Source organism: Colletotrichum gloeosporioides (assembly GCF_011800055.1).
Source record: "Colletotrichum gloeosporioides strain Lc1 chromosome Unknown consensus_67, whole genome shotgun sequence".
Taxonomy (NCBI): Eukaryota; Fungi; Ascomycota; class Sordariomycetes; order Glomerellales; family Glomerellaceae; genus Colletotrichum; species Colletotrichum gloeosporioides.
This window is the reverse complement of record NW_025544712.1, coordinates 55,308-67,031: the sequence shown is the minus strand read 5'-3', so window position 1 is coordinate 67,031 and position 11,724 is coordinate 55,308. Positions and strand designations below refer to the sequence as shown.

General features: G+C 36.5%; 2 protein-coding genes across 2 annotated transcripts; one reads left to right on the top strand and one right to left on the bottom strand.

Annotated features, from left to right (window-relative positions):
- Nucleotides 1-7,765: 7,765 nt before the first annotated feature.
- GCG54_00005415 (Endoplasmic reticulum mannosyl-oligosaccharide 1 2-alpha-mannosidase) lies at nucleotides 7,766-9,541 on the top strand (the record flags this gene model as incomplete). The annotated part of the gene is made up of 1 exon (XM_045405438.1): nucleotides 7,766-9,541. One exon carries the CDS (start codon nucleotides 7,766-7,768, stop codon nucleotides 9,539-9,541), a length of 1,776 nt encoding a protein of 591 aa, XP_045260419.1.
- A 215-nt stretch (nucleotides 9,542-9,756) lies between these two features.
- Nucleotides 9,757-10,233, bottom strand: GCG54_00005414 (uncharacterized protein; the record flags this gene model as incomplete). The annotated part of the gene is made up of 2 exons (XM_045405437.1): nucleotides 9,757-9,793; nucleotides 9,902-10,233. Coding segments are annotated over 2 exons (369 nt in total), but the record flags the coding sequence as incomplete, so codon positions are not given.
- Nucleotides 10,234-11,724: the final 1,491 nt, after the last annotated feature.

Here is an 11,724-nt window from a genome sequence, read left to right as displayed (position 1 = left end):
TAGTCGCACCACGCAACCAACTGTGTGACTGCTCAACGCACCACGGCCACCTGCTGGATCTTGACTGAACGATCAAGTCACAAACAATTTCTTGCCGGACAGCTCGTTCGCACTGTCTTTTTTCCAGCCAAATACAGTGCAATCTGGTATAAAATAACTGTCGTTGGTTGTAGGCGCAACGGATACGATTCCGACCCTGTGATAGGCCAGCCAAGACAGCATCCATGTCAACGCGATGGGGCTAATACGTTTGAAGACCAATTGAAGCCAGCGGTCCGTCCCAACGATATGGTACGGGCGTTAACTTGTGCGAGACGGTAGTCAGCCGGGCCCAGGCCCGAGGCCCAAATCCCAGCCCAAATCCCGCCTTTACGTAAGGGGTCAGCCACACCACTTTATAGCCAGGCGCGCCTAGCACTTATAGCTAGATTAATTAAGCCACTTCATATAGGTTATAAGCCCTCTATATACCTAAATCCATCTACTAAATAGTAAGGTTATTCCTAAGTAGCTATTAGGACTCTAACCTCATAGTTTAGTAATTACTATAAGGTAATTAATAGATTACTAAGTTACTAGAAGTAATACTTCTAAGTAGAGAGTATAGCTATTATAATATATATCCCCTACTTATAAAATCTCCTTAACTCTTAAGTTACTAAAGTTAATAATTATTTAATAATTATTTAATAATTACTATAGTTATATAGGGATAACTACTTAATAACTATCTAACTATTACTTAAAACTATTACTTAAATCTCTCTTAAATAGCTAAATTAATTAAACGAAATAATATATCCTTAACTAGTAATCTAACTCTATCTTCTTTTAGCTCTACTAGAAGGGGATTATTTTAAACTAACCTTCCCCCTTTTTCTATTATAGACTTTATAGCTAGAGTAGCTATATAGAAAGTAGCTAGTAAGGGATTAGATCTAAGAAGTCTAATATATAATACTATCCTTAAACTAATTAAAGCTATAAGCTTTAAGTTATAAGAGATTAATCTTAAGAACGCTTTTAAAGTAATAAGATTGCTCTTCTACTTAATAGCTAAAAAGATACTAAATAGATATAATAGAGATATAGTTTTTAAGGAAGATAAAGTAGTAATAGTTAAGGATCTAAGTTTTTTAGGTAATCTAATATTTATAGGTTTTATACTTATTAGATAGTTACTTATAGAGAAGATCTAATATAATCTCTTAGAAGAAATAATTAATAATAGTCTTTCTATTATAGCTTTAGCTTTTTATATTTTTATTAAGACTAAAGAATATACTTAGAAGTTTAATAAACTAGCTATAAGTAAAGTCTATAATAACTAGAATAGAATAACTAGAGTTAACTATAGTAATATAAAGGATTTTATATAAGATTTTCACTTAACTTTTAATAAACTAAATAGTTCTAGTATAAGCTTATTAACTATAGCCCTTACCTATAGACTTATCTAAGGTTTTAGATATTTTAATTAAGTTAAAGTAGACTTTATAGAGAATAACTTTATTATATAGATTTAAAACTATAATAACTTCCTATAAGAACTTAGAGGTTTAGGTGAAAAGGAATAATATAAGTAAGCCTCTTAAGGCGTTAGGGCTCTATTAAATAAGAAGAAGTTTACTATAAAGAGGTAAACTTAAGCTTTTAAGTCTAAAAGTATAGAACTATAGGATTTATATATTTCCTATAATATTAAGTATCTTAAGACTCTCTATAGATATAAGATATATAGTTACTATTATAGAAAGATAACCTAATACCCTAAGAAGTATAATAAGTATTCTCTTAAGTACTTTAAGTATTATACCTTAAAGTATAATAAGTTTAAGTACTTAAATAAACTATTAATAACTTAGTAATTAATAATATAAATATCTATTTTAGTATTTACCTCAGAAGGCTAAACCTAAAATAGTATCTTTAGAAACTTTAGTATTAAATAGGATATTAACTAATAATCTGAGACTTTTATAGATACCTTATTAGCTTAAGTTTAGAAGAGGACCTTTCTACTATTCTTAATAGAAAACTTTAGAGTATTTAGTCTATATTTTAACTTTTAACTTCTAATTAAAGATCTATATAAAATCACTTATATATAGAGAGTTAAGAAGTAACTAATAAAGAAATCTATATACTTTAGCTATAGTTTTACTAGTTAAACTATAGATATAGAAACTAATAGTTTCTTTATATATAGTACTATTAAAGAAGTTAATAAAGAAGAAAATAATAACTAAGAAGTATAACTAAGTTAATATATTATATCTATAACCTTAATTAAGAGGATAGACTCCTTTATACTAAATACTAATACTAGTAGATATATTCTTAATAATCTCTCTATTTTTGAGGAACTTAGAGATCTCCCTTAAGGATTAACTATAAACTATATAGGTAGAAAGGACTAAATTAGCTAAGCTATTAGTATAGCTAAAGTGATTACCACTAAGCTAGGTAGTAAAAAGACTACTTTCTAACTATATAGTACCCTCTATAAGCCTTATAATATAATATAAATTATTAATATTAATCTTCTTTAGAAGATAGATATCTATTTTAATAGTCTAGATAATACCTTAGTTTATAAAGATATATCTAAAGTTATTACTAATTTTAAATAGGATATATAAATCTCTTAGCTTTAGATCTATCCCTCTAACTAAGGTAATAAATTTAGCTCTTTTAGGCTAGATTACTAAACCTTTTACACTTATTTAAGATATCTATCTAGAGAGGTAACTATTACTACTATAAGAGATACTAATATAAACCTCTTTAAAGTACCTCCTATAAGATATAAGTGTTATATCTACCTTATAGTAAAGTTAATATAACACCTTAGTAATAGATAATAAAAATAACTAACCTAAGCTTTTTAGAGGCTTTAGATTAATTTCCTAAAACTAATATTATAAAGCTTTAGAGGTATTACTTATAGCCTCTATATTATAAAAACCTTCTTAACTTATAGATAGTTCTAAGTATTTAAATTAAAGAAAGATATAGCTATTTAGCTATAAAGCTAGTTTCTAAAGAAGATTATAGTAATAAATAGTATTATTCACTTCTCTAAGGTTATTATAGATAATAATATAGTTTTTCTTAAAATAATAAAGCCTTTTACTTAAAAGTAGGGTTTTATCCTAGAGATAGTAGTACCTCACTCTTATTAGTAGAATAGGGGGGTAGAAAGCTCTAGTAGAGCTATATAGTAAAAAGCATAAGTAATATATATAAAAGCTAGTTTTCTTAAATCCTTCTAGCCTTAGTTAATAAAGACTTCTATAGAAGTTAGTAATCTACTATCTAATAGTAAGGGTAATATTAATCCTTATAAGAAACTAGTAAATACCCTTAATATATCTCCTACTATAAGAAAACTATATATATACTATCTTTACTACTAAGGCTACTAAGCTTATATCTATATTTACTTAGATAGCTATCTATATATAAAAAGGTAGAAGATAAAGCCTAAAACTAAACTTAGAAGATTTATAGGATATAATAGCCTCTATAGTAATATCTTCTATATTCTTATTAAAAAGACTAATAGTATTTAGCAGGCGAGGGATATAATATTTAAGGAAGATAAAAGAGAGCTCCCCCTAGTTAAATTTAATAACCTATAGCTAAGAGAAGAGGTTAAGCTAGAGACCTATAAGTATAGGAACAAACTACTAACTATAACTTATAAGGCTGAGATTTAGCCTTATAGATACTATAGGCTATATATTAGCCCTACTGAATAAGAATAACAAAAGGATAAAATAAGTAATTTATACCTAGAAGAAGCCTAGGAATTAGAAGGTAATAATAAATAAGAATAGGAAGATAAGCCTCCTTAAGAATAAGAAGAAGTTAGTAGTAAGGGGGGTAATTTACTAACCTTAGATCTAAAACCACACACACTAATATAAAATACTAGTACTATAAATATATAGGTATAATTAACACTAGAAGAAGATTCTCTTCTATACTAATATTCTCCTACTACTCCTCTAAGCTAAAGTTCTCTTATTACCCCTCAGTAGTAATAAAGTTCCCCTACTATATTATTATAACTAGGATCCCTTATTATTTCCCCCTAAACACTTTAACTAATATAAGGAAGACTAAAGGGAAGACTAAGAGGTAGTAATAAAAGCTCTACTCTTATAAGATCACTAAGAGTAACTATCTCTTCTTCTAATTAAATAACTTAGATACTTAGAACTTAAGTACTATATAATATAAAGAAGTTTAATAGAGAATTTAGTAAAATAGAAGCTATAGAGATTAACCTAATTAATAATAAAACAGACTAAGAACTAATTACTTTTACTTTTTTAATATCTAACCTATTATAAGCTTTTAACTTAGAGATTTAATTACTTATAACTTTTAGGAAATAGGAGGTAATAGAAGAAAGACCTCTAAAGTTAGTTATCTTTAATACTATAAAGATTTAAGTTAATAGCTTAAAAGGAATAGAATACTAGTAACTTAAAGAACTCCCTAATAACCTTAAATATCTCCTAAGTAAATAGGTATATAATAAAAAAGTTACTATAAATAGAAGACTTAATAGAGTTAGAGTAAAATAGGTTATTTATAATAACTTTTAAGATAAAGATAGTAAGATAATCTATACTACTATTACTAATTTTATTACTCTATAAGTCTTTTTACTAATTATAGTACTTAAAGATCTAAAACTTTACTAAGTTAATATAATTATAACTTTCCTAAATACCTTTATAGGAGATTATAATATCTTTATTACCTAACCTTATAGGTTTAATAATAGATCTAGTTAGTTCTATAAATTAAAAAGAACTCTCTATAGATTAAAAGAATCCCCTCTTCTCTAGTATAAGTAAATTATTACTATCTTTAAGTAATTAAGGTTTAATCTACTCCTAAAAAAACTTTATATTCTTATTAATAAAGATAGTATTATAATATTACTTTATATTAACGATATACTTATTATTATACCTAATATTAAGTAAGTTAATAACTTCAAAAATAACTTATATAACTTCTTTTAGATCAAAAATTTAAGTAAGGTAAAATAGTTTCTTAAATTTAAGATTATTTACTACTATAAGATAAGATAACTCTAGATCTTATAGGTTAAATATATTAATAATATATTAATAGAGAAGGGTATCACTAAATATAACTAAGTTCCCTACCCCCCTAGTAATACTTAGTTACTAAAGATTATAGAATAATATAAAACACCTATTAAGATATATAAATATTAAAATAATCTAAATAAGTTATAATAGATTATAAATAATATATAACTAGATATTATAATACCTATAGGTAAGGTTACTAGAAATTAATAATATACCTCTAAAAAGTATAATAAACTACTAAGATTAATATAGAGATATCTCTATAGCTTATAATAACTAGTACTCTACCTTAGTAGTCTAAGTTATTCTATTAATAACCTTAAATTATTAGTATTTTATAATACTAACTAGTTTAATTATAAAAAAATAAGTAAGTTAACAGCTAGCTATATAGTTATATATAGAGAAGTACTAATTACTTAGAAATTAATATTATAATTATTTATAGCTATATTAACTTATAAAGCTAAGTAGATAAATCTAATACTTAGAGGGAAAGCTCTACTATATATTATAGATCTCTTTAAAAGGATAAATATCTCTATTTAACTACCCCTCTAAGTATATATAAATTCTATAAATACCCTTAATAATTATCTATTAAGTAAATAGTTATTTAAACTATACTATATTAAGATTAAATATTACTAAATTATTAATAATATTAATAATAAAGACTTTAAGATTAATTATATCCTAACCTATAAAATAGTTACTAATAGCCTCACTAAACTACTAATAGTAGAGAAATATTATAACTTTATTAGAATACTAAGTTTATCTAAACTACCTATAACTAATAATAAGTCTTAATCTAAAGATAATATCTTAAAACTTAATCTTAATTAAGTCCTATATACTTATTTATTTCTCTTATATATAATAACTTTATTCCTTTATATCTTACTAACTAATTAACTTTTATAGTTAGACTTTATATTATTTTAATCACCTCAATTCACTCTTTTTAAAAGTTAAATTACTAACTATAAAAATCTCCTATATAAGAAGTTATCTAATAATAAAAGTTTAAAAAGTAATTAAAGACTTTAACTTCACTAAGTTATAAGTTTATTACTAAATTAGATATCTTAATTAATATTTATCTATATTAAAACGTAATAATACTAATTACTAAAAAAGATATAAACCTAAGTTTAATTTATTTAATTTTAATTAGATATTAAAAGTATAAGTTAGAATAAAAAATAAAAAGAGAACTAAACTTTATAGTATCTTCTAATAATTATCCTAGTTAATTAAATTTAAGTGAAATATTAATATATCTTAGAACTAACTCTTATAAGAATCTATAAACTCTACTTATTTTAAGGTATTAAGTTTAACTATAAAATATAAAACTTATATTATTTAACTAATATTAAGGAGTTAACTAAACCTAATTACTATAAGTCTAATTTAAACTTAAAACCTTAAGGTTAAATCGCTAGCTTTTTTAATCTAAGTCTATATAATTTAGAAGTAGCTAAATTACTAGACTATATAGCCTAAGTCTATATTAAAATTACTTTAAAGTTAATAAGAGTTCTATATTATAATTAGTATATAACTAAAAATTAAAAATTAGAAATATTTTAAGAGGTAAAATAAAATAATAAAGTTAATATAAAAAGGAAAGTATAAGGGAAATAACTAAGAATAAAGCTAATAGTTATATAATTAATCTAATTACTACTTTAGGATAGGAATAGTTTTATAGGGAGTACTAGTAGTATTAGCCGAAAGGGGGGTATAAGATAGTAGTCGGCTAGGCCCAGGCCCGAGGCCCAAATCCCAGCCCAAATCCCGCCTTTACGTAAGGGGTTAGCCACACCACTTTATAGCCAGGCGCGCCCAGCGCTCGTAGCTAGATTAATCAAGCCACTTCACGCAACTTGCATGTAGACGAAATTGGGCCGGCGGTTGGAGCGCGTTTGCAATCGATCGGGCGGAGGAGGTGACACCTTGATTTATGCTTCTTTGTTTTCTCGCATGCAGCGCCGAGTCTATCCGTACTATGCAGTACTGGAAGTGAAAGCTCGAAACACATCAGGTGAATGCTGAGTTCGTCTCACGTAAACCGTTCAGGCAAAGAGAGTTTGTGACAAGTACACGGTTCCCTTAAGTCGGCACAACGGCACTAGCTCCAATCTTGACGAAGAAACCGACTTTGCCTGCCCCTGAGCAAACGCCAACCCGCCTTCCCGAAAAAGACAATGCATCCAACACCAACACAGCCGTTGGTTCCGCGCCCAGCACCGGGCAAAAGACCAGGAACGATCTTCACAGACCAGGGTCCGAGCCTCGTCTCATGCCACTGCCTCCCTATCAGGCCAGTGATGTTCTCCCGCCAAGGCTATTAGCGCAGGGGTCCTGTTCAGAGTTGCAAGCCAACCGTCATCAGGCAAGGGTGGCTCAAGCCGGCGTCTTCCCCCAACTTCCCCGTCACCCCGAACCTTAAGCGCCGAGCCCCCAACCTTCACTCCTCTCCGTTTTCCTGCTCCAAAAATAAGACACAACACCGACCGGAAGGGTTGATAAGGACAGAAATCCGGCCTGGCCGCTCGGCTCAAACGTTTTGAACCAACACACTCTTTCCTTTTCGTTTCATCCTCCGAGAAAGGATGCTCCTCGCAAGACGGAAAATGCCAGGCATCGTCCTCATCGGCCTGCCGGTCTCTATCATCCTCTTACTCCTCTGGCACACGGATGGCGGCATCCCCAACCTCAGATCCTCAGCTCAGCTGCCAACACCAATAGACTGGAAGACAGAATCATCAGATTCCTACTTCTGGAAAAGCGTCACAGTGCACCATCCAGCCCCGCAACCGCTCCGTCCCCTCCCAACATCGCCATCTGTCCGCTTCCCCCAGGTCCAGGCGACTTTCCCCCACGAATCAAGCGACCATCGCCGCGTTCGTGAAGAGCGCCAACAAACTGTGAAGGCAGCATTTTCCAAAGCTTGGGCTTCGTACAAGGCGCACGCATGGCTCTCCGACGAGCTCACCCCTGTGTCGGGCTCGCGCCGCAACACATTCGGCGGCTGGGCCGCCACACTCGTCGACTCCCTCGACACGCTCTGGATCATGGGCATGAAGGACGAATTCGCTGACGCCGTCACCGCCGCCGAGACAATCAACTTCACGATGACGGACCTCCAAGAGGTTAATGTCTTTGAGACTACCATCCGCTACCTGGGTGGCTTCCTCTCCGCCTTTGACCTCAGCAACGACGTGCGCCTCCTCCGCAAGGCCGTCGAGGTTGGCGAGATGCTCTACAAGTCCTTCGACACGCCAAATAGGATGCCCATCACGCGATGGAAGATTAAGGACGCCATCGACGGCAAGGAGCAGTCCACGCCGAACGGCGAGCTTGTGGCTGAGATCGGATCATTATGCATGGAGTTCACCCGCCTATCTATCTTGACCGGCGACCCGAAATGGTGGGACGCAACGCAGCGAATCATGGAAATTTTTGAGGCGCAGCAGAACAAGACCAAGATCCCAGGGCTGTTCCCACTGGTCGTCAACCCAGAGAAGAAGATCTTCTACGAAGGCGACGACTACACCCTCGGCGCAATGGCAGACTCCCTTTACGAATACTTCCCCAAGATGTCCGCCCTCGTCGGCGGCCGCAGCGAGATGTACCGCACAATGTGGGAAACCGCCGTCGAGCCCATGATCAACCACAACCTCTTTCGGCCCATGACGCCAGCGAACGACGACATCCTCATCGCGGGTCAGGCACACGCCCGTGACTCGGGTGTGGAGCTGGAACCCCAAGGCCAGCATCTCGTCTGCTTCCTCGGCGGCCTCTTCGCCCTCGGCAGCAAGCTCTACGGTCGCGCGCCCGAGATTGACGTCGCGAGGAAGCTCGTGGACGGGTGCATCTACGCTTACAAAGTCTTCCCGCACGGCATCATGCCTGAGACGTTCTACATGGTCCCCTGCCCCTCCAAGGAAGAGTGCGCGTGGGACGAGTCCCTGTGGAAGAAGCACGTCAAGCAGCGCAACGACAAGGGGGACGACGTCGAGCAGATCATCAAGGACGAGAGGCTTGTCAAGGGGTTCTCTGAAGTGCCAGACCGGCGGTACATCCTCCGCCCCGAGGCCATTGAGAGCGTCTTTGTGATGTACCGCACCAGCGGCGACGCGGCGCTTCTTGAGTCCGCGTGGGACATGTTTACGTCCATCGACAACGCGACGAGCACCAATCTCGCCAACACCGCGGTGTGGGACGTGACGGCGGATGGAAAGCCGCCGGCGAGCGACTCCATGGAGTCGTTTTGGATGGGCGAGACGCTAAAGTACTTCTACCTCATCTTCAGCGAGCCGGGACTCGTAAGTCTTGATGAGTTTGTCTTCAACACGGAGGCGCATCCATTTAGACGGTGGAAATAGTGCTTTCGTCTCCTATGTAAACTAGAACTTGTGTAATAGAATTCTTATGTACATCTATGTGCTTACACCACACCCTTTAAACCACGAGTCCTTGGAGTATTGAACTGTGTTTGTACAGCCTCCGACTCGACCAGATATCTGCCTTCGTAAGTATCTAGAAAAGTGCTAGCGGGTTTGTCTTGGGGATGAAGTCCAACCTTCCAATTATTCGTGTTCTACGCCCATCCTGGCTTCCTAGCATACACGACTTGACTACAGAGGTTAGCAACGAGGTGCTTATTTGTTCTTTCAGGGATCAAGAGATTACATTTCAGCAGACCTCTTCTGAAGAAAAATAGCTGGGAAGACTGATAAACTTACAAATTCCAATACGCGTGGACCTTCTTGTTCTTCAAGTCCATACGCGCTTCCGCACAGAGGTCCAAACCTTCTTGCCGTGTCCAGCCAAGGGCGCGTGTAAACAAGCCCAGAGACAGCCCCTCTAGTGCCGAGTCGAGGTTGACATAATGCAGCATACCAATCTCCTTGAGCGGCCAGGCGAACCTCTTTACAGTGACGTCAACAAAGCCGGCGGCGTGGATGGCGTCTACATGCTTCGACGGGCCGATGGCATTGCCGGCCTCGTGCATGGTTTCGTGCCAGCGCATGAGAGCCGGGGATTCGAAGAAGGTGTTGTCGATGCAGCCGATGACCTAGTTGTAGGTTAGCCAAAGACATTGCTGACCTCGGAAGGTCAATACCTGTGCAGATGGGAAGGCGTCCGCGTCAATGAGCTTGTCAGCATATTAACACTCTTGGCCAAAGACACCCCAGACCTGTTCATCTGCCAATTAAGATTTGAGCAACGCACCGTAGTCAATGGCCCAGACACCCGTTCTGGTACCCATATCCAAGACGTTCTTAGCAGTCTTACGTGCTGGACATAACGCTAGTTCACCGTCAAATGTGAGATTCTAGATGCGATGCTGCAACTCTGTTTTCATTAGAAAATGGGCTTTTGATAAAGTCATGAGCACACCAAATATGGCGCTCGCGAAACACACCTAGACGGCTATTCTCCTCCTGATCACCATAGTCAGTATCTTCGCGACGTAGAGGTTACAGACATGGGACCGCTAACATCGTCGTTTGGGTAGTTGTATTCTATCAAGTATTAGCCCAGCGAACTTGACAGCAGTAGTTTTAGACCGCACTCCCTTCGCCCATTGAATGGTAAGTCCTGCCATTCTCAAACTGGAACCTCTTGATTTCCGATTTCACCGAATACATACAATGACGCTCGGCCTCTGGCCGTTCACAGTGAATTTTACCTGCTTAGAGCGACAGACCTCCTAACTCCGCGCCTCCTGACAATACACACAGCCTTCGGTCACGTATTCGGCCAGGGCGCGCGTTCGACTTTGTGCGAGGGTTTGCCTACCAGCAGGAACGTATAGGGTTTCTGTACTGTTTTCCTTAATTGGTAGAGGGCACAGGTCAAAGTGCCTATATAGTGTTTCCAGAATTGTGCCCGCGTAAGGGGTGAATTTCGCCGTAGTCTTTTTGCGGGGGGGCTGCGTCGTAACTACAAACTCAATACAATGACGCTCTCTCAAAGTCCTGGAGACCGAAGAGGGATGTCAGCGATAATTTCTCCATCATCAGTGGATGTACCATTCACATCACAGAGTCATTCTTCGAAAGAACACTGACATCTTCTACACCTAACGCTTCGTCCACCTCGGTATCCTAGGCGTGTTGACGTCAATCGCACGGCTCGATCTCGGTGCCCTCCGCATTTAGAGGCTTACGAAGTCAGGTTCTGGTCCATGGACGCCTTGCATGTCTGAACCCTGCATTATCGCGTGGTGTGATTGATGGATGGATCAGAGGCGCAATATTGATTGACGGTGTGCGTGGTCTCAAAACTCAAATTCACAGTGTTCAACAGCAACGCACAGCTCACTAGGCGCAAGCGAGATGAGGTAAATCAACACCCGATTGAACGTAAGGATGAAGAAGGCGCGAGAAGAAAACTAATGGTGGGGGAGAGGACTAGCGGAAACCCAAGTATCGTGGCGGCGACGATGGCTCTTAATTGCTTACGCGTTGTAGCACCAGAGCAGGGTTCCAGATCCCACGCACAACTGTCCCATCTTGCGTCTCTCTCTCTTTTGCTTTCAACATCACCTGCCCGCAACAGA